The sequence below is a fragment of the Ambystoma mexicanum genome, chromosome 2p, assembly GCF_040938575.1.
Source record: "Ambystoma mexicanum isolate Mex_15411 chromosome 2p, UKY_AmexF1_1, whole genome shotgun sequence".
NCBI classification, from domain to species: Eukaryota; Metazoa; Chordata; class Amphibia; order Caudata; family Ambystomatidae; genus Ambystoma; species Ambystoma mexicanum.
Window position 1 is genome coordinate 531,219,999 of NC_090923.1, and position 23,408 is coordinate 531,243,406.

Below are 23,408 nucleotides of genomic sequence, written 5' to 3' on the forward strand. Positions count from 1 at the left end.
TTTAATTTGAACGCGCCTGGATCGGAGGGGTGCACATCATGCAACGGTCACTATTTATTAATGTGTAAATATGTTCGAACTACCAATATCGTACCTGGATTCAATAGCGATGATGAAGTAAGGCATGTGCCTAGGGAATGGGTTTAGATAAGGTGTGGCCAATCGGTCCAGGGACTTCACAGGGGTATTTTCATGTTCTATAGGTGGTAGTCAATGAGGTTGGTGGTATAACTTTGTAACCTATGTATTCAGATTTTGCGGTTTACCGCTATATAACCTGTAACTTCTTGGGAAGTGAAAAGCTCTGCGTCAGTTCGGTTCTACAGGACCGCCTGAGACCATTTTGCATGTAATAAATCTTGTTTGCCCTTACAAAGAGGTGCAGCGATTATTTGGCCTTTTTGATTATTTTTACCGTTCGGGTTTTGGCTTGCCTTCCTCTTTACAATACCAACTTTCATCTCATCTTTTATAAAATCATGGTGGTTTGAGAGTAAAACACATTTTTAAATTAAAATAATCAGAGAAACAATAGCATCATTTCTTTTATTTCAAAATCTTGTTTTGCATTAATTCGATCTACCCACTTTGTGGGAAAATGTTAATATTGGCAATACAAGTATTCATTAAAAAAATTATCAAGTATAACCAAATAGGTGGTTTTACAGTAATTCTTAAACTCATTTATTGCCATGGTTTTAACTGATTTACATTAATCTGATATGGCAGTTCTGGTGCTCACTCTTCTGGTACAGTAAATGTGCAGCAAACGTGTGGCTCTTCAAGCCCATGTTCTTTAGAATGTCCTATCCAACGGGTGTGAACAAACATAGGCTCTCTTTTCCAGAATCTGCTTAGCAATTTTTCTAACACTGTCATCTGTATTTTCAGGAGAATCTAAAAACAAATATAACACAGTGAATATATATATGAGATATAACTACATCAGCATTCCATTGTTCTTATTTCTATTGACATATATATATCTGAACACTTGTGTACAGGTGCATTATATATCATAACTTTTCAATTAAAAACTAACATTATTTGCAGAGGTTTAAAAAATCTCCTGAAAAGTTATGAAATGATCTTACCATGAACATCTTTTTGCTAACCACAATTTAGTTATTGTCCAAGTATGTCATGTAAAGTTGGAAAATTCACAATTTGTGGGTGCAATTATGATAATTACCTATTATGAGAGATTATGGAGTCAAACCCATAACTACATGTGAACAGCCAAACTCAGCAGTTTTTCACTTTCACATGGTGTACATAGGGGCACATTAATGATCCAGGGTATTTTGTTATTATATAGGAATGAGTCCAAATAATCAAATTTTTCCATGTTGAAATTGGTTATGAATGAGATAATGCTCTATTCAGAGACGTAACTACTCCAGCCAACGCTACATCTTTTCTAGATTGCGGTATGGAGAGCATTCTTTATGCAATGTTGTTTAACTCTGTGTCAGACTGCCCTATAAACATGGTGAGTGGCCTGTGGCCTGATATGTTTCCTTGTTGTGACTATTTTTGCAGGTTTTTTGTTTGCCATCATATCAAGATCAATTCTGAACTGCCTGGAACGTGCTACGCCTCCTTTCGAAGATAAAATCTTTCCTAATGGTAAAGGACTTCGGAAGCACAGTCCAGGCCCTGGTAATCCCCTCCACATTGATGGGTAAAATGCCCTCCTCAACAGCATTTCAGCGACGCTTCTCACCCACTTTGGGGAATCTGCGGGAGAAGAATCCATAGAAAGAACATTACAGTAAGTAATTTCTCCTTCAATGGATTGCCTTTCTCCCTCAGATTCCTCATCTGAGATTCCCAAAGCAGTAGATGAAGGAGGCGGGCAGAAAGTTAGACTAAGAAATGTTGCAACACTGCCCTGCCAAAACATGCATCAGCTGTACCAGCCACATCTAGACTATAGAGCTTAGCAAAGATATGAAGGGATTACCATGTCGCTGCGTGACAAATATCCCTAACCAGGACTCCGCTCTGTAATGCTGTTGAACTGAGACTCCCCTAGTTGAATGTGCCCTGATGCCTGCCGGTAATTCCTTTTCAGCAGACTGGTAGCATTCTGCTATACAGAAAATGGGGATGAAGTTTGCTTAGTTATGGCCAGGCCCTTGCGGGCTAAAGAAAAAGCCACAAAAAGCTGGTCAGCTGTTCTGAATTCCGAAGTCCTCGCAATGTAATAACTTAGCTCCCTTGTGGGATCTACGGGATGATATTGCTCCTCCTCTCCTAAAAGACCGGGGGGTCAATGGATTGCGATAGGTGGAACTCAGTGACAACTTTGGGAAGGAAGCCAGGCCTTAACCAGAGCAAGATTTTCTACCGAAAAAAATCACAGGAAAGGCGGTTTACAACATACGGCCTGTAGCTCACTCACCCGCTTGTGGGTGTAATTGCCACCAAAAAGGCTGTTTTTAAAGAGAGACGTCTGAAAGGACAAGAATGCCTCGGCTCAAAAGGAGCCACCATCAGATATGTCCGTACCAGATCAAGGTCCCAATCCGGGACAACAAAGGGAGTTGGCAGAAATTTATTTACAAGGCTTTTCAGGAATTTTAAAAACACAAGAGAGGAGGGACTGTTCGGGATTTCCAACTGTTGGTTTCCCAACTATGTTCACACTAAATAAACCACACAGGTTCGTTGATTATACAAGTTAAAGAGAGCCAGCGTGCGTTGTCTTTTTCTCAATCTTGTTTTGATGCACTTTGTGGTGCTAAAAGGCACATGCTATGTAACAAGGGACTATGCATGTGTTGGCTTCTATTCAAATGAAGACATTTCTTTATTGGATTTTCTTTGTTTAGCAGGTGCAGGTTTTAAATATACTTCTTTGTTAGATATCTTTACTCAGGGATAAAATACTCCATCCCATTTTGTTTATTCGGGGGATGTCAAAAGAAACGAGAACAATCTTGGCCTGTGAAGTCGTTAGTTTTCACTAGGTTAGAGTGCTCTAAAGCCGAGACCGGTTTCTGTGGTAAGGTGTGGATGAACCACATTCTTCAGGGCTATGTAAAAGGCGCCAGTTTATATGCCTTAATGGTATTGTGGGCAGCATAGTCTGCAACACTGGTATTCCTACACCCTCTCCATGTCTAGTAATGGTTTATTGCTTTCTCAGAAGGGTCGAGGGTACACGTGGAACCAGGCAGCCTGTTACCTGTGTTTACATCGACGTAGTCCAAAATTGTCGAGAGCTTAGAAATAGCTGTAGACGTTTAGCCGGCAAAAAAGCCATCACCGGGATCGTAAAAACAAACCTTGTTCCTGGGATCTCTTAAACAGACAAGGCCGCCAAATATCCTTTGACCGTGGTGACCTGAAGGCCTGCTGAGGCCAGTGACGAAAAGAACTTTATCACTTTAGTGGTGGGGCAAGAGATAGGGTCAATGTTGTGTTCCCTGCACCACACCTCAAATCTTCTCCACCTGCACGCGTACAAAGATCTTGTAGACGATCTGCATACAACCAGCAACATCTCAAGCACTTCCTCACAGAGGTCCCAGGCATCATACCTCATCCTCTCAAGAGCCACGCATGTAGGTTGAGGGATTCCGGGGTCGGGTGGACTGGTTGACCTTCCGACTGGGTTAGGCGATCTGGCCGCCGATGCAAACGGTGAGGTGGACAGATCCAAGAAGTCGGAGTACCACGTTCTCCTCGCCCAGTCCAGGGAGATCAAGATCATGGTCACACGACACCTCCGACCTCCGGAGAACCCATGGAATGACAGGAATCGGAGGGAAAGCGTAATGGAGAGGGAAGGTCTAATCCACCGGAAACACGTCCCCCAGTGCACTGTTCTCTGAGAATTCCATCAAGCAAAACTGTCTGCACTTCCTGTTGCAAACCGATCCACTGCCGGGGTCCTCCAGAGAGAGAAGACCTCCTCTAGGACTTCCTGGCACACTTCCCACTCATTTGAGACTGTGCTCTGCCTGCTCAAAACATCTGCCAAACTGTTCCCTGTGCCCGCAAGGTGGACTGCAGAGAGTGAGATCCGGTTCTCCAGGACCAGAACCATAGCATCATCGCCTCTGTGCAGAGGGGGGGGGAGCGCACGCCACCTTGCTTGTTCAGATAGTGCATTGCCATTGTCCATCAGAATGAGGACATGCTTCCCCTGCAGAGATAGAGTGAACACCTTCAGGGCTTACAACTCAAGCCTGTTGATGTGCCACCTGGCTTCCGTTGCTGACCAAAGAAGGCTCACCTGCAAATCCTGGCAGTGAGCACCCCAACCCTTCAGAGATGCATCTGTGACCACTCGGGTCTGAGGCCAAGGAGGCCAGAAGGGTTCCCCAGCTATGAGACTGCTGCAGTCCGCCCACCAGGACAGGTCGTTGACCACTGATGTCGACACCCTGAGGAGATCCGAAAGAGCACCGAGGTGCTGTGACCATGGACTCCACAGGCGCCAGTGCAGGAATCTCATGCGCAGTTTAGCTTCTGACACTACAAAAATACAGGAGGCCATGAGACCTAAGAGGCAGAGGAAGGAAGCTGCTTGGTAGAGTAGCATGGTTCCAGAAACAAGTCGACCATTTGTGTCAAGCAGACGGCTCTCTTCGGGAGGGAAGGCGTTCCGAACCCGGGTGTCTAGGACTGCTCCGATGAACTGGAGCCTTTGGACTGTTGTCATTTGGGACTTCTTTAAATTCAGGAAGAAGCCCAGTCTGTGTAGCAGCAAGAAGGTGTCCTCTAGATGGGACAAGACCTGCATCGCTGACTTCCCTCGGATCAGCCAGGTACTGAAATACGTGGACCCCGGATCTCCTGAGGTGAGCCGCAACTACCGCCATGAGCTTGGTGAAGACACTTGGGGTGGAAATTAGACCAAAGGGAAGCACCTTGAACTGATAGTGCTTGTCCCCTATGGTGAACCTTAGGACCTTCCTGTGCTTTAGTTGGATGGGCACATGGAAATAAGCGTCCTGTAGGTCTATTGACACCAGCCAGTCCTGTAGTTCAAGAGTGTGGAGAATTTCTCTCAACGTCACCATCCTGAATTTGTCCTTCCTCAGGAATTTGTTCAAGGTCCACAATGGGATGGAGACCACCGCCCTTCTTGGGTACCAGGAAATATCGGGAATATCAACCCGACCCCCCTCTGCTTAGGAGGTACCTTTCCACGACACCCTTTAACAGAGCTTGCTGTTCTTCTAGGAGCTCATGTCCTGGTTTGATTGGAGGTGGTGGGGGTCTGTCTGGAGGTTTTCTTAAGAATGGCAGAGAATAACGTCACCAAATGAGCTGAAGAGCCCAGGCATCAGACGCAATTCCCTGCCACTGGAGCCAATGATCCGTGAACTGTTGTATGGGAGGACTGGTCCAGGAGACCCCCCTCCCATGCCTCTTTTCCCCCAGTGAGGTTCATGGCTCACCAGTTGTTCTTCCTGCCACCAGGGCCCAGGTAGTGGGTGGGGCACTGGCTGAAAACATTGACCAAACCTGTTCAATTTAGCTAGGCCCTGGAAACCATTTTGTCTAATAAAAATGGCTTGAGCCCTGTGCACCGCAGCGCGGCCCCCACCCTTGGAGAGTGTCTCTTATCCCTGTGGCCACAGCTCCCTGTCAGATCCGCTAAGAGCCCGTTCCCACGAACAGACGGACATGAGCTAGTGTTAGATACCAACACTGTAACATTTCACCTTCCGCAGTGTATCGCTGTTTCCAGCATGACCCGGCCAGCAGGGCCTGGGTGGAAAAGAACTGTACAATGGTCCCCTGACAAAAGCAAAGTCCCCAAATACTAATGAGCAAACCACCTGTGATGAAAGCGTTCTCTCCACAACCTCTCTGACTAAAAAACCTGTAAAATATATAAAAATGACAGAATGGGAGCTCATATGACATTAGGGATGAAGCACCCACATCCCTGTAGCTATGCGCAAATGGTAAAAGCGTCCCGGTGGTTTTTCATGTTATGTGTGTGTTATCGAGAAGACTGCACCCCACGGTCCCGCGCCAAAACTGAACTAATGCTGCTAGAGTGCAAAGGAAGACAAATACAACCATATTGAGGGCTCATGTAAGGGGTGCACGATAATGCACCATATGTGTGTGCAAGCCCACTATGTGCCACTGCCGCCAGTCTCAGTGGCAGGTTGTTCCTGCGTGCTCCACCAACCTTACTACTACCTCACTTACCGTGTATGTATAAACACATAACAAAATGTTGTAGTTGCTAAAAACGTAGTGTACAAGTAATGTGCTCAAATTGGCCATATGGATGGCACTAGCAATGTCAAAAACGTGAGCTTTGGAAAGACTCAATGAGTATTGTATATTATATGAATGTTTATGTCTCTTCCACCTAAAGTCTGCAACACACGAGGAAAATACCTTTGTGAGCACACGCAAGGCCATTCCCCTTTCCCCCCAGTGAAGCCGGCCAGACGAAAAAGCAGAGGCCTTGCTGCCCTGCTCCACCTCCCCCAACTCGGCTGGAGCCGCTTCAAGCATTCACATTCCCCTGCAGCACCCAAGGCCACGGCCTGCCACCTGAATTATTTACAACCCAGCAGTAAACCCCGGCCTTAAAACACAGATCCAAAGGCGCCCTTTCTTAGGCTCCACGACCCACCGGCTCACCTTAGGTTAATGGCCCCTGTAAAATTAGGACACCCAATATTATGGCAACATTACAGGAACACATCCATAATGACTTCTAACAAGACATGATAACACGGACCGCCTGTCCCATGCCCCAAGACCCAACCCCACAACCTCTGATACCCGGTCAACAGGACGATGGTAACCATGTATTGATGAATCGCCAACAGACCCCACTCTAGGTGCATTCCTCCTGTGTTGCATTAACCTGTAGAATAACCTATTAGAAGATTTACCAGGGAAGATAATATTGCAAGGTTGAATGACTGCGGTGTGCGTGGCCCTAGGGCAGAAAGTCAGGAAAGACATTCATCTCTGACACTGATCACGCTTGGCACAACACCGCCCGGATGAGCCCAGCTGACCTGCCAGGCCCAGCCCAACCCATGAGGGTAACCAGTGACGTCCTCCAGCCGCGGCAAACCACATCGCAGCAGCACCTATAGCTAGTCGTCGTCGCCACCCAATCCCCACGAACTTGTGCCCCTATAGCATGTAGGTTCTTATGACGTTTTTTGTAAATATATACGCCTGTCTTTGCTATTGTCAGACAGAGCGCTCTCGGAGTTTGCAGAGTTCTTTGCATGCCCAATTTTGATTGATAAACTCCCATTTAAGCTCACCCGCACTTTGTCCTGGCCTTATTCCCATCCTGGGAGAATCCATTATTGTCTCTCATTGTGGGGAGGATCGTGCTATCTGGGGACGCGTGCCTTCAGTGGTGACCCCGAAAGCGCGATTTTAACTTCTCTCCTAATATATATATATCCCTACCGTCCCCTTTGGCATGAAAATCTCCGGTCGAAAAGGGATATGCACGGTGCGCCGGCTCCGGGAGGCTGCCCGCCAACGGCGACCGGTACGCTCAGAAGTGCGCACTCACCAGAGAGTGGGTATGGGATCCCGGTTGAAAAATCCCCTTTGAGTACCGCTCGCCGGAGCCGGGGCTGACCGTTGAGCAAATGGCAACACTGCCTGGACGGACCCAGTTTCGGAGACTCTCGGTTCAAGACGGGCACGTGAGTATTGAGTGGGAGCGACCATAAAGGGAGTAGGGGAGGAAATATAGGACAGGGAACGAGGCTGGTTGAAAGGGGGCACTTTGGGTCTACTAAGGACCATCCTAAACTTTCTTTGCTTCTTCTTTGCATATGGCCATTAGGATTAAGAGGTGAACAGAGATAAAGAGACGGGAACCTAGCTCCGCAAGGTGGTGGAAGGCGGCGCCGTATTGTGCTATCTTGACTAGTACTGGAAATATATGAAGAAGCTGAATATGAGATAAAGGTGTCTGGTAAAGGAAGACACGGAAAATACATTAGTGACTGCTACTATTTCTATCTTTCTCTCTGGGTTACGGGAAAATAAAAGCGGGTTAGTACAAACAAAGATATAATGTAAGTAGAAAAATAATTTTACATCAAAATTAGGAGACAAATATATATATATCAGATTAAGATGGACAGGGACAGTTGGCAAGGGAGGACAAACTGGGCTGTGAATAGAGTGCTGCTTATGAGTGTGTATGCATCGTATATGTCAGAACATATTTGATATAAAAAGTGTGTAAAGGTGGTCAGAAATACGTAATTGTGGTATGGTTACGGTAAGTGTGAACAGGAGAAATATCAGAAAGAAGAGCGTAATGTGGTAAAGTGAGTGTTCATTTTCTTTGATCTGCTGGGTTCAATTGTCATAGTTATTGATGGTTTGCTCTTGTACGTGCCCCCTAAAGAGTATAGAATAGAGGCTGTGTGCAGCCATTCTCATACTGCACAGGTGGCGGGAAAACACGCCCATACTCAATAAGACATAAGTACGTTAATTCATATGGTGATACGTCCATATTAAGAGACAGACAGAGAGGTACACTAGTATCCAGTAAGTACGAAGTATGGGGGCAGAAACACCCTTATCACATATTTGTAAGAGCCTACCTGGGTACGCAGAACGGATTAAGAAATATCATGACCAGTGGATCACAGAGTTGAAGGGGGAAGGATTACCTCAGATATGGCCCGAAGGGGGATCATTTGACAAAGGCGTCTTAGATATGGTAGCCACATGCATCTGTTTGAAATATAAAGGGAAGCAGCTACACAATAGGAGAGAAATATTAGACCTATGGAGACTGAAGAAATACCCCCACCTAAGAAAAGGGAATTAGATACTGACCGACCATCCACTACTGACAACCCATTACTGATACCAAAAGATGACAAGGTATTTCCAGAAGGGAAGCCACCGATAGAGGTAACTAGGCTGTACCCAATACTAAATAAGCCAGTGCCCGCCGAGGGATATAGTGACCCAACTTATGTACCCCCAACGACAACCACTACCACGCAAGGGCCAACTGCACCCCCACCATATGAGAGTCATAGGGAACGAGAGCAGGTAAGTACACCAAGGGTGGATATAGAGAAATTGACAGGAGATCTAGAATCCAGACTCTCTATAGCCAAAGACGAGCTCTCGAGAATGAAAAGTTATATGTGAGCGGACTGCAATCAATGCCGCTAGATCAGAGCCTGCATCAGGAGCGCAGAGTGAGAATAGGACATTCGGAGAAGGATAGAAAAAAGGAGAGATACTGTTTAGGATAGAAGAAGAACCAACACGGATAATTGAACTAGAGGGAAGAGAGGGGTGTACTGGTGATGAGGCAAGGACCACAGGAGGTAGAGAGGAGCTACTGTGTGATATAGGGGATGACTTAGAAGAAGGTTAAAGGCTAAGTGTGGCAATGGGAGGGGGAAGCGAGGAGTTGGATGGCGCATGCTCAATGAGAACGATGGACGAGGAGTGGACAGGGCGACTAAGGAACAGGTTGGGAAAAATGGCGCCATCAGGAAAATCAGGAGTAAAGGTGAGTGCAGATACAACGACAAGGGGGAAGTTACAACTCCCATTAATACATAGAGGAGGAGGGAGGCCGAATTACATACCCTGGGCTCAGATGGATAAGGCCAATTTGTTAAAATTATTGCCCCCGCTATCAGGAGGGGCAAGCAAGTGGATATACGCCTTTGAGAAACACACAGCCGGGGTACCTCTAGCAATAGGCGACGTGAAGAGTTTGTTAGTATCAGCAGTTGGGGATCAAGCTGACAGAGTATGGGTAAAAGCTGGCTTCCCGGGAGTAACGTTAGACTGCGATCGTCATGATGGTGCCTCTTTCAATACAGTACGTGCCAGGGTGTGGGATGCCTTGCGGGAAACGTTTCCAGATACCCGAGATTTGCAGTCAGTAATGCAATGTACAATGAATGACGGGGAAGATGCTATGGATTACATTTTTCGAGTCCAAGAGATGTGGAGAGCCGAGACGGGCACGCCCTGGTATCAATCAACATCATTATTCTACTTTATAATAAAGAGGGGGTTCCCAAAAGAGGTGCAAAAAGCACTCGACAAAATAGCAGGTATTGAAGCAAAAGGTTGGCCCGAAATTCAGAGCATAATAGTTCACCACTGCAAACGAATAAAAGAAAGGGAAAAGGAGGTGGTGCAGAGAAGATTGGCAGACAAAGCGAAACTAGCACAAACAAAGCTGGTGAAGGTCGCCGCAGCAGTAGCCGCGCTCCCACACAGTAGGGAGGGAGATGAGGAGGAGGAGGGGCTGGTAGCAATACAGGGGAGGATGGCAACGAATTGGGCAGGAGTAGGACCACGGCAGTGGAACGAACAGGAGCACAGTGGAGGTCCGCAGTGGCAAGATTGGGCCCCTCGAGGGGGACGAGGTGGGTACAGGGGCCGAAGAGGGGGCAGAAAAGGGTACGGGGGAATGGGAGGAAACGGATGGCAGGGTCCCAGAGGTGCACAAGGAAGTTGTTGGAACTGCGGGAGGTGGGGGCACTTTTCCAGAGAGTGCAGGAGTAGACTAAACAACGGGTTTCCAGAGGTAGAACACTATGGCCATCCTCATCCGGGGAGCCCATATGGTCTCCCAATGGGACAACAACAAAGGGACCCAGGGCAGGGGTGCCCTGAGCAACGGCAGGGACACCAATACAGAACACAGAATCACCCACAGAACAATGACACTATGCACTACACACCAGGCAACCCTTTTGCGACAACAGCAAATGGAGCCCCAGCACCAGCCCCCTATAGTGGTGTATCAGTGGTTTCAGGGAGTGTGTTCAACAAAGGAGGGGCAATGAGACACCCCGCATAGGACAGCCCACAGAGAACACTTGTGTGTCCTGTCCTATCTACCACCTACGATGCAGCAGAGGAACCATTGGTAGGGGCGCAGATACGGGACAAGCAGTTCATATTCATGGTGGATTCGGGAGCAGAGAAATCATGCATTAGAGAGGGCCGGTTTCCGTTATCTAATCGGAAGTTAGAGACGCAGGGGTTCTCTGGGGCTGTAATTGAAGTTCCTTATACAGAAGCTTTGGATGTGACGGGGGGGGTAAAACTGTAAAAACACCCTTACTGTATTACGAACAATCGCCAATAAACTTGCTAGGGAGGGACCTTCTTAGCAAGCTTAACATGACAATATCATTCACAGAAAGAGGAATAGTGTGTTCAACGCCAGGAATATGCCCATTACGTGTAATGCTGGTAGTACAGGCTCAAACAACTGCTCCGGAAAAACGTGGCTTGCCAGTGGACGAAAGAATGTTTATTGAAGGTTTGAAAACACTGGCCCAAGTAGTTCCTGAGCTAAAAAAGCTGGATTGGAGAATACCCGCGGAATTCATCTTCCGCCCAATAGTGCGCCCAGACATAGCACTAGGGTCAGTGGTATCATTAGACTTGCATGCTGTACAGGTATCAGCAAAAAGGATTGCAGTAATTGGGATGGACATAGATGGATGTGAATGGCGCACTGTACAGTGCATCAACGCCAATATTGCCCTACGAGACTTATCTGATGAGGATCTTTTCTCTGATTCAGACAATGATGGTGAAATAATAATGGAAATAGCAATGCCCTGTGACATTTTGATTCAGGCTAGGCAAATTCCCGTTCAATTGATGGCAGTAGTGGGAACACCACCGTCATTCTTTGACGATGACATGCCACTGGTGCCAGGCAATTTGTGGACAACAGGCCCCCATGATGTGGGGTTGTTGCATGGAGTGACGCCAGTGGTCATACAACTCAAACAAGGGGCAATCCTGCCCCGAGTAAAGCAATATCCATTGTCCTGTGAAGCTGAGGAAGGGATAAAAGAGACAATAAATGCATTAGCAGCTCAGGGAATAATAGTGCCTTCAAACTCACCATGCAACACCTGTATCTACCCGATTAAAAAAGCAAAGGGAGGGGCTTGGAGGATGATCCAGGATTTACGCCCCTTAAATGACGTCATACAGAAAGAGTTCCCTTTGGTCCCGAACCCTGCTTCAATATTATGCAGTATCCCAAAAACGGCATCACATTTTACAGTGGTTGATTTGAAAAACGCATTCTTCTCCATCCCCTTGGCTGAAGAAAGCAGATACCTGACGGCATTCACCTTAGGGGGGAAGAGATACGAACATTGCAGATTACCGCAGGGATACTGTGGAGCCCAAGTATATTTAACTGCATACTACATGGAGACCTGGGTAATTTATCAGTTGAAAGCACAATCATTCAGTATGTAGACGATCTGCTCGTCTGCGCACAGAATGAAGAAACGTGCAGAAAAGACTCAGTAACGCCCCTGTCACTGCTGGCAACCAAGGGGTACAAAGTGGACAAGGAAAAGCTACAATATTGTCAGGAAGAGGTCTTATACTTGGGGCAGCTGATATCGAAAGACGGAAAGAGAATAATCCCTGACAGGGTAGAAGCAATAAGATCAGTAAGAGAACCCACAACAGTGAAGGAGATGCAGAAATTCTTGGGAATGTGCAATTATTGCAGAGCATGGATATTAGATTATGCAGCTTACACGAGACCATTATTGCAAGCACTCGAGGAGGCACAACAAGAGAACAGGACATAGAATGGTCAGAAGAGACGAGTGACTCATTCAAGTCACTAAAAGAATTGATTTTGAGTGCTCCAGTACTCGCCAACCCTGATTATGAATGCAAGTTTTTCCTATTCTCACATTGTAAGGGAACACTCATTACAGCTGTACTGACACAAAAGACTTCTCTAGGACACAAACCACTGGCTTACTATAGTGGCGCCTTGGATGCGGTGATGCAAGGACACTTCACGTGCGAGCAATCTCTCGCCGCCGCCGCGTTCGCCATTGAGAAAAGTGCCACAATAGTAATGGGATGCCCTGTCACATTGTTTGTGGAACACTCGTTATTCGCAATACTTGAGAGATCAAAAAGTACACTGACCACACAGTGAGCGACTGCCTATGAAATAATACTGCCCAGTGCCAATATCCATGTGGTACGATGCAGGACAGTGAATCCGGCAACATTCATTACAGAAGTATGCACACTGGAGGACATGCAGGAACACAACTGTGAGACTTACACAGGGGAAACAGGGGAGGACACAGTGGTGTGCGAGAATGCCCTCAGCAAGGGGGAGGTGTACTTTGTGGATGGGTCAGCATCAATTGACATGGACACGGGAGAGAAACATGTGGGGTTGGCAGTGGTGAGGTTAGAAGAAGGTGAGTATGAGACACTAGTGCAGTATCGCCTTGCATCCCATCTCTCAGCACAGGCAGCGGAACTCATTGCCTTAATAGAAGCACTACATGCAGCTAAAGGTTGTGCAGTAACAATATACACAGATTCAGCTTACATGAGGATAACAGTACATGGAGGTTTGGCAAGATGGGGGCGGAGGGGGTTTCGAAGAGCAGATGGGACTCCAGTGCAACATGCAGTATTGCTGAAGGAGTTAATTGAGGCCCTAAAAGACCCAACAGTGGTAGCAATAGTGAAGTGCCAAGCACATACGTCAAACACAGACGTTGTGTCTTTGGGGAACGCGGCAGCGGACGCTGCTGCCAAGGAAGCTTCATACTTTGAAAAACATGAAACAGGTGAGTACATGCTGCAGCACAAGACAAACAAAGAGCTCCCAGAAGGATACAATGTGATGCCCATATCACAAATACTAGAGCTACAGGAAGGAGCAAGTGGCGATGAAAAGATGATGTGGGTAAAACGAGGGTGCAGCCAATCAGCAACAGATTTACTATGGCGACAAAATAACTCAGGGAAAGTGGTAATGCCAGTCAAGCTATTAGAAATAGCGTTTCAGCAATTACACTTTCCAGCACACAACACCAAACAACACATTGCAGCAGAGATACAAGAAGATTGGTTCGTGCCCTGTCTCCAGGAGCACGTATCAAGATTGACAATGGAGTGCACAACGTGCCAGATATACAACTCTGGAATGACGTTGCGTACACTCAGGGGAACAATTCCAAAACCAGTAGGACACTTCAAGGAAATGCACATAGACTACGCGGATATGGGGGAAAGGTGTAATGGGGCGCGCTGCATGATTGTGGTTGTATGCCCATTCTCAAGATGGGTTGAAGCAGGCCCATGTGCACGACCTGATGCCAAAAGCGCTGCAAAGTTCCTAGTAATGGAAGTAATCCCGCGCTGGGGAATTTGCGACGTAATTCGCTCAGACAACGGCACTCACTTCGTGAGCGAGCTCTTCAAATAAGTGATGACATTATTGGGAATAAAACATAAATTGTGCTCGATTTATCACCCTCAAAGTAATGGCGTGGTAGAAAAGATGAATGGACTGCTAAAAGGGAGATTGTCCAAATTGTGTTTCTCATTAAAGAAAAACTGGATTTACTGTTTGCCCCTTGCGCTGTTTGAGCTGAGGAATCAGCCAAGCAAGGACCACCATTTGTCCCTGCACGAAATCGTGACCGGGAGACGAATGCACACAGCACACTGCCCACTGCGCCAACACTCAGACGCGCACAGAAGCGCCGCGATATTGGGAGATGAGTTCACAGAATACCTGAAAAAGCTAACTAGGGCAGCGCGCGCAATATCAAAGCAGCTCTCACCACCATTCACAAGGGAAGAAGGGAACACAACGGAGTCCCTTACGGAACCTGAAACACCGGTACAACTGATGCCAGGAGAGTTCATTTATGTCCGGAGCTTTGTGCACCGGTGGAATGCACCACGGTTCCACGGACCATATGAAGTGGTATTTTGCACCCCTACGGCTGTGAAAGTCAAGGGCCTCAAGTACTGGATACATTTAACGGATGTACGAAAAGCATATAATAGTGTGCAGGAAGAGGTGGATGAGGAGGCACAGACAACAGCAAACAATGCTAATGAAAAAGATGAGTGAATACAAAAATGTGTGTGGATGAAGTATACATGCCAGAGAAAATGGTCAACGAAAAACATTATATTACAGGTTATCTATAATGATGGATTGCAAAAAAAAATAAATAAATAATAATAATAATGGGTTTATGTCTAATATAATAATGTGAAGATTACGTATGTCGTATGCTCCCTTCTCTGTACACCCCAACCCCCCTCCCCTACCCAATCCTATTCCCCTTCTGTGATATCTTGGCACTGGTAGTGCCAACAAAATGTTTACATGCATGCACTTAATACACTTTTATATCTCAAACAGGAATTACCATGGCAACTAACGGGCAGCCTGCAACGGATAGACTTATTAGATATAGAGAGATGTTAGCTGAGAGATGTAGATATTCGTATGAGTATGGGTTGTCTGTATGCATTACATTATTTTTTACAATTATGTTTGGCCTGGTTACGTATTGGTTCATAGCGTTCATCTCTATCGAGATGAACGAGGGGGGAGGGATTAACGGGACTAATGTGACAAATGAAACAGCAATTGTAAATACTAAAGAAGGTGATTTTTTGGTATGGGATGGAACTAAACTGGTATGGGGATATTACACAACACCATCCAATGTTGCTATCAAGCAAAATGAAGATTTGAAGGAAAAAAGGCAAAACAGCACAACTCCCCCGCCAAAAGTGTCCAATTGCAATGCCCGCAGTCTGAATGATCGTAACCCCTCTGCTATATCCTGGTTATATAACACCCCCACCAGCCGGGCCGCTCTCGTAACCTAAAACACACTGATAGATAGCATAAAGAAAGAGAATGAAGACATGACAACGAGATATGAAATATTATATGATAATTGGGCAAAGGGGGGCGAGAGGGAGAAAGGAGGGCCCACACTGTCCATCGCCCATGAGGCCGGGAAATACCTTAGAAAAAGGAATAACAGACGGAGAAGGGTGGCGGGGAGGAGGAAATATGATGAATATTATTGGTTAGGATTAGACAAAATGGAAGACCCACGACACCCCCACCAGACAAATAAATGGTATGCGGACATGAGCGCAACGGCTAAGCAAACAATGAACGAGAGCTGTTATGTCTGCTCCCTCATTCCCCATGCTTCAGGTACACCCAAAGTATTGTTACCGAAAGAGTCGCCTATTGTCGATGCCCAGTGTCTCCTTCATCTTACGTTGTGCAGAATTAAGAACACCTTCCAGGCACATGAGGTAACTTTTAGGATGCTGCAGAACGAAAAGACCTGTTACCCAAAGGCAGTAGGAGTGGTATGTTTGGAGGAGCCATTTTTTATAATACAAGGGACACTTTTTTCGGACAACAAGTGGAAGGACGAAGAAATAATGTGCAAGGCTGAAGCACTGCGGGGTGTGGCACCAGAGAAACGGCAATGGATCGAAGAGACATGCACACCCATATGGAAGGAACACATCTCAAAATTGACTTGGGTAACGGCCATCGAAAAACCCTTCAAGCTGCAGAAAGAAATAAACTATGAACTATGAACTGTGTTTCATGGGAGACGGGAGAACCACCATGGGGGCAAACAAGAACTGTAACAAGACCCTCACCATCCCAGATATGAGAAAAGGGACAGCGGCCCTAATGGATACCTATTGGGTATGTGGCAACCAGGCATTCCTACACCTCCCACAATCCTGGGGTGGCAGCTGTTCATTGGCCACCCTGCACTCCGCGCTAATGGTAATCCCGGAAAGCCACATTGATGGGGGCAAGGAGACGCGAGGAAATTCTCAACAGAGTGGGGCCCAACCAACTGCAGAATCACAAGTATATGTCCTGTCCTCCGGAAACAAGGAAGGGGCGCTGTCCCGAAACAGACGATCATCGAACTACATATCAAAAGCATCATCAGAACTGCTGGCACAGATCCCGGATAGATATCGATTATTCAGCTCTGCAGAAACGTTCTTCGCCTCACTCATCCCAAGCATCCAGGCGCGAGCAAATGCAAAGTGGCTCCAAATCACACGTTGGGAACTGATCCAACTGGCAAATGATAGTGAAGAAGGGTTCAACGTAATAAAAGTGGAACTGCGAGCACTATGGCTAATGACCATGCAGAACAGGTATGTCTTGGACCTGTTGACAGCAATGGACGGAGGTGTTTGCCGAAAAATTGTAAGTGCCTGCTGCACTTTCGTACCTTCTGAAGACGCAGATAATGGCTCCCTGTCCCATGTGATCGAAGCAGTACATAATCTAGGAGAAAGAATGAGAATGGAAGGTGGAGCAGAAGAAAGTACATGGTTCGACAATATCTTCTCCTGGGTCCCATCATGGCTGGGAATGACTGTCAAGTTTTTGATGCCGGCTGTAGTGTTCCTCCTTTTCATTTTTTGCCTGTGCCAGGTGGGTCTTCGATGTTGTGCCAACGCAGTGCCGAATGGTGCAATGATGATGGTGACAATGGCAACGCCCGCGGTACAATACAAACTATGCAGGAAGCAGAGGTACAAACGGAAACAGAATACACGTCAAGATTCCAGATGGTGCCCATGTACCACGACAATGATATAGTAGATAAGTTATGGCACACTACAATTAAAGAACCCCGTGTACTTGAATGGTATGAGGAAGTGTGGGTGGACCTACAAGGGGAGAGCGGTTGTATATACCTGACCTGTACCCCAGATGAATATGCTAGGAGAGGTGAAAGCCTGATAGGGGTGTGCAGGGCATGGATGCCCATAAAAGGCACCCCTGCATGGGATGACGCTATAGCTGACGAGGAAGAGTGCAGGAGGTTGGAGGATTTAAAGTATTCGTTACTTAAGTAACGAAAGGGGGGAAATGAATGGGAGGACTGGTCCAGGTGACCCCCCTCCCATGCCTCTTCTCCCCCGGTGAGGTTCATGGCTCACCAGTTGTCCTTCCTGCCACCAGGGCCCAGGTGGTGGGTGGGGCACTGGCTGAAAACATTGACCAAACCTGTTCAATTTAGCTAGGCCCTGGAAACCATTTTGTCTAATAAAAATGGCTTGAGCCCTGTGCACCACAGCGTGGTCCCCACCCTTGGAGAGTGTCACTTATCCCTGTGGCCACAGCTCCCTGGCAGATCCGCTAAGAGCCCGTTCCCACGAACAGACGGACATGAGCTAGTGTTAGATACCAACACTGTAACATTTCACCTTCCGCAGTGTATCGCTGTTTCCAGCATGACCCGGCCAGCAGGGCCTGGGTGGAAAAGAACTGTACAATGGTCCCCTGACAAAAGCAAAGTCCCCAAATACTAATGAGCAAACCACCTGTGATGAAAGCGTTCTCTCCACAACCTCTCTGACTAAAAAACCTGTAAAATATATAAAAATGACAGAATGGGTGCTCATATGACATTAGGGATGAAGCACCCACATCCCTGTAGCTATGCGCAAATGGTAGTATTGTATATTATATGAATGTTTATGTCTCTTCCACCTAAAGTCTGCAACACACGAGGAAAATACCTTTGTGAGCACACGCAAGGCCATTCCCCCTTCCACCCCAGTGAAGCCGGCCAGACGAAAAAGCAGAGGCCTTGCTGCCCTGCTCCACCTCCCCCAACGCGGCTGGAGCCGCTTCAAGCATTCACATTCCCCCTCAGCACCCAAGGCCACGGCCTGCCACCTGAATTATTTACAACCCAGCAGTAAACCCCGGCCTTAAAACACAGATCCAAAGGCGCCCTTTCTTAGGCTCCACGACCCACCGGCTCACCTTAGGTTAATGGCCCCTGTAAAATTAGGACACCCAATATTATGGCAACATTACAGGAACACATCCATAATGACTTCTAACAAGACATGATAACACGGACCGCCTGTCCCATGCCCCAAGACCCAACCCCACGACCTCTGATACCCGGTCAACAGGACGATGGTAACCATGCATTGATGAATCGCCAACAGACCCCACTCTAGGTGCATTCCTCCTGTGTTGCATTAACCTGTAGAATAACCTATTAGAAGATTTACCAGGGAAGATAATATTGCAAGGTTGAATGACTGCGGTGTGCGTGGCCCTAGGGCAGAAAGTCAGGAAAGACATTCATCTCTGACACTGATCACGGTTGGCACAACAACACCGCCCGGATGAGCCCAGCTGACATGCCAGGCCCAGCCCAACCCACGAGGGTAACCAGTGACGTCCTCCAGCCGCGGCAAACCACATCGCAGCAGCACCTATAGCTAGTCGTCGCCACCCAATCCCCACGAACTTGTGCCCCCTATAGCATGTAGGTTCTTATGACGTTTTTTGTAAATATATACGCCTGTCTTTGCTATTGTCAGACAGAGCGCTCTCGGAGTTTGCAGAGTTCTTTGCATGCCCAATTTTGATTGATAAACTCCCATTTAAGCTCACCCGCACTTTGTCCTGGCCTTATTCCCATCCTGGGAGAGTCCATTATTGTCTCTCATTGTGGGGAGGATCGTGCTATCTGGGGACGCATGCCTTCACTGTCCACAACCAGTACATTGTGAGGGTGGAAAATCAAAGCGGCTTAGGAGGCTGGGTCACCCCTGCCGCTGCCTGTTGGCCTTTAGAAGCACCCCTGCCCCTTCCAGAGCGCCCTTGCCTGGCCGGTGGGAGCTGTGCTCTGCTGCCATAAGGAGCATACCGCCTGTAGCCCCTTGCCCTAGAGCCGAAGCTGAAGGCAGGTTTGTCCGGCTGTTGCACAGCTAGGCCTAAAGATTTAGCAGTGATTTTGGATGCCTTAAATTTCTCTAAAGAATAGTCTGCCTTTTGGCCGAATCGCCCTCAAAGGGTATGTCCAGCAATTTAACCTGGACATTAGGAGAAAAAACGTGTTTTTAAGTAGGCCTGCCTCCTCAGCGTTACTGCTGACGCCATAGAACGGCCCACCCAGTCGGCAATGTCCAGCCCCATTCGCAGCGACTGTCTGGCCACCTCTTTCCCATCCTCCACCTGCTGTAGAAAGCCATCTTGCATTTCCCCCTCAGGGACATCCTGCGCATCATTCTTTATAGCTGTTCAACGACCAAAGGAGTACTTGGCAAAGCTGCTTGCCACATTGGAAGTCTTGAGGGCCATGTTGCCCGAAGTAAACGCCTTTTTAGCCAAAGCATCAACCTTTTTAGCTTCCCTGTCGCGAGGTAAAGTGAAGGTTGAAGAAGCTAGTCTGGAAGAGACTATAGAAGCTTGCATAAAAAGCCGCTCCGGGGAAGGGTGAGAGGAGGGGTATGAAAGGTCTTCTCTAGCCGGCCTATACTTCCCAGAAATGGTGCAGCCTACTGGGGGAATAGAACACGGATGCTGCCACAGAGCGGTTAGAGGGTCAGCAAGGGCAGGGTTTAGAGGCACATTGCGCAATCTCGCCAGGCCTTCCTAGTCATCAGTGAGGTTGTACCCCTACACTGGTGTTGCTGAAGAGTGCAAGCCCCAGGTGTCAATGACCCTTTCTACCAAAACCTTGAACTTCAATAAATTATGAGAATAGGGCTGGGTCTGTTGAAAATCCAGATCTGGAGAGGTGTATAGACCACTGGCTTCATGGAGGCTTTGAGCCAGCTGTAAAAGCCGATTGTGGGCTTAAAAATAATCAACACCACCGCATGCCCATGTAAATGGGCTCGACATCCCCTTGGTCCTATGCGTCATCTGTGCCGAATATACCGACAAGGTGTTGAAAAATTCGGACAGGGAATGCGGGGTAAAAGGCTTATCGACAACCGTCGATGTGGATGGTTTGTCTTTCGGCGCTGACAGGATGAACGCCAGCATTGATTAGTGTTGAGACCCCGTAGCCGCGACATCCTTGGGGTTGATCTAGATTCGAGTGCCACTGAATCTTCAATGTCGAAGGGTTTATGGACGCCGATGGCGCTGGCACTATAACACGAGAGGAGTTGGAAATGCTGTGCGGCACTCTTTGCTCCAAGGCCTGCTGCATGGGGGGGGCTAACTGCGCCGACTGCAGCATGCCGGTTGAACATGCCGGTCTTAAAATCCTCCCACTCTTGGTGGGTGGTAGGCCCTGCTGACGGCTTACTTTTTTCCGTCGACGAATCGGAGTACCAACGGTGGCGGTGACGCCTCTTCTTTCGGGATGAGGAAGAATGGCTCGAGTGGGACTGTTTTTTTTCCCCCACTGATGTTCTTTCTTTGGGGTGTGCCCCTCGGTTTCGGCTTCTGAGGATGGAACCATCGACCGCGCCAGTGATTTAGAGGGCAGTGGACCAAGAGCAAGTTTAGCTGCTCGATCGCAAAGGGATTTCGGCTGCATCTTAGTGCACAACGACACCCTTCCATCCCATGACCTGTGCCAAGGCACCAGAGACACAACTCGTGTGGGTCTGTGATGGACATCTTGGTGCCACAATCAGTACAACGCTTGAAGCCTGAAACTCGAGTGACTGACATCTCGCGTCGAGGAATTAGAAAAGGTTTTTGATGAAAAACATTGAAAGAGTCGTTCCCACGCAGCGTGTTAGCGTGGGGGGGAAAAAGGAATGGAGGTGTGGAAGATTGGATGCTGAGCAAGACAGATCGATAATCGACGGCCGAGTCGAGGTCCACTACGCCTCCTGTAGAAAATGTTCTGAAGCAGCAGAACTGGATGGAATAGCTATCAGATGAGGAATCTGCGGGAGAAAGGCAATCCATTGAGATGCCTTCTCCCAAAATCTTTTGATAAAATGTTTCTCGCACACACAATGTAGGGGGTTGATAAAAGGTTCCAGAGATAAAGGAAGGGCAAGATGTTTAATCTCATCACTGCTTCAAGGAAAATAATGTCCTCTGTATCCCCTGCAGGGCTATAAATAAATGCTGAAAATGGCAAATCTAGCCCACATGTTCTTTAAAAAAGCAGACCAGCGTTGTGTCATCAACCTAAACTATGACTGTTTTCAAATTTATAAGGGTTGGCCACAGAAAAGTTCTATGAGGGAGAATTGGTAATCTTCCTTTCTGTCCTGTTTTAATGTTTTTATCAACCCCTTTGAATCCACCCCTTCACACTTGATGGAGACTCCCCATATCCGTGTTGCCCCGCCCGCTGCCCAACCTCCTTTCGCCCGTTCACTCACCAACCATTTTCATTTGAGGCGTGGGGTTATGTGGGATTCAGTAATTTAGCTCCTTTTTTGTTCTTTCCCTGGAAGCAGTGTAAACCTCTGAGATGTGTAGCTACTGGTCGATACTTTCTGATGTCATCAAATGAGCCTCTGGCAGCATTCTGTTTTGCTACCGCTTTATTTGGCATTTCAAGAGGCAAGCATAGAGGGTGCTATTTAGTCAAGCCAAGAATTATGAACCAGGAGGTTGTTAGGAGAAACTATAAAAGGGTACGTTTTTCTAGACTAGTGTGGAAGATCAGACATGAATGCTACATCTACCTGTGGTTTGCATGATACCTGGCTTTTGACCTTCTATAGTGTTCACCAATGTGGGGGCTTGGCAAAGGGTATAGGTATTCTTCAGGCATTAAGTAGTGTCTGAGACCAGTATTTCTTCTGTTTGTAACATATTAGTCCAGCTGTAGACCCTTTGTTACTTTCACAAAAGCAGGGTCAATAGTGGGTATCTATCAAGAATGCTCCAGCCACACGGATGGTGGTAGATAAAAAGGCTTCAAGTTTTCCTCTCTGTCGAGTTTATGGCATGGTAATGCTTGTTTATAAAGCGCCTATACACAAAGTAAGTGTTTCAAAGGGCTCAAGGAGGGAGAAAAAAAGGGGAAAACAACAGTCGTTCAGAGCCCTTGAAATTCTGAAACGATAATAGTCTGCACAGGCAAAGTAAGTGCATATAGTACAATTAACTGTGGGGATAACAGCAAATAGGTCTGACAACGATGCTGCAGTTTTTTCAAGTGCAATTAAGGCGTAATCAGGCAGGGAGTGAAGACAAGGGGGAACAGACAGACAATCCTCAGGTATGGTGCAATCAGATCACGCAAGTGCAATGACAGTTACAGGGGTGGAGTTGGAGGGGGGACAAGTCCGGGGGTGGGGAATGTCCAAATGCACCCAGTCAGTGGAGACTGGGATAAGTGCAGAGAGATGCCACTGTCTTGGGTCATTATAAGCGCAGTGATGAGGAGTGCAAGGCCCCGGGGCAAGTGCGAGAGGAATGGCGGGGGTGCCCTGTGAGAATCTGAGGTATACCAGGCCACCAAGAGAGCCAACTTCTCCATGAGTTTGCCCAGGAAAGGAGTGATCAAGATAGGGCAGTAGTTTGCCAGAAAGGAGGGGTCAGCACAGCGTTTGAGCAGAGGGTGCACAAGGGAGTGCTTAAGAGCAGTTGGGAAAACTCCAGTGACAAAAGAGATTGCAGAGATCAGCCAAAGCTGGAGAGAGGGAGTCAATGATGTCCTTAATGGTTTTTGAGGGGCAGAGGTCTACCTGTTTGGATGAAGCCTTCATAGACCGGAATTGACTGGCAACTTCATAGGGATTGACGAGTGAGAGAGAAAAGAGGGGAGGAGGAGGGGGGGGGCAAGGCAGGCTCAGGTGTTGGTGTATGC

General features: G+C 47.4%; 1 protein-coding gene across 3 annotated transcripts in view; it reads right to left on the bottom strand.

The window, feature by feature from the left end:
• Positions 1–532: 532 nt before the first annotated feature.
• ACAD9 (acyl-CoA dehydrogenase family member 9) overlaps positions 533–23,408 on the bottom strand; it is a 1,303,923-nt gene continuing 1,281,047 nt past the window's right edge. For 2 of the 3 annotated variants that reach the window (XM_069643964.1, XM_069643963.1), the window contains exon 17: positions 658–897. In XM_069643964.1, the coding sequence (XP_069500065.1) occupies positions 797–897 (101 nt within the window). In that variant the 3' untranslated portion in view covers positions 658–796. Of the gene's footprint in view, positions 898–23,408 lie in introns of all 3 variants that reach the window. The other variant, XM_069643962.1, reaches the window with a different exon arrangement.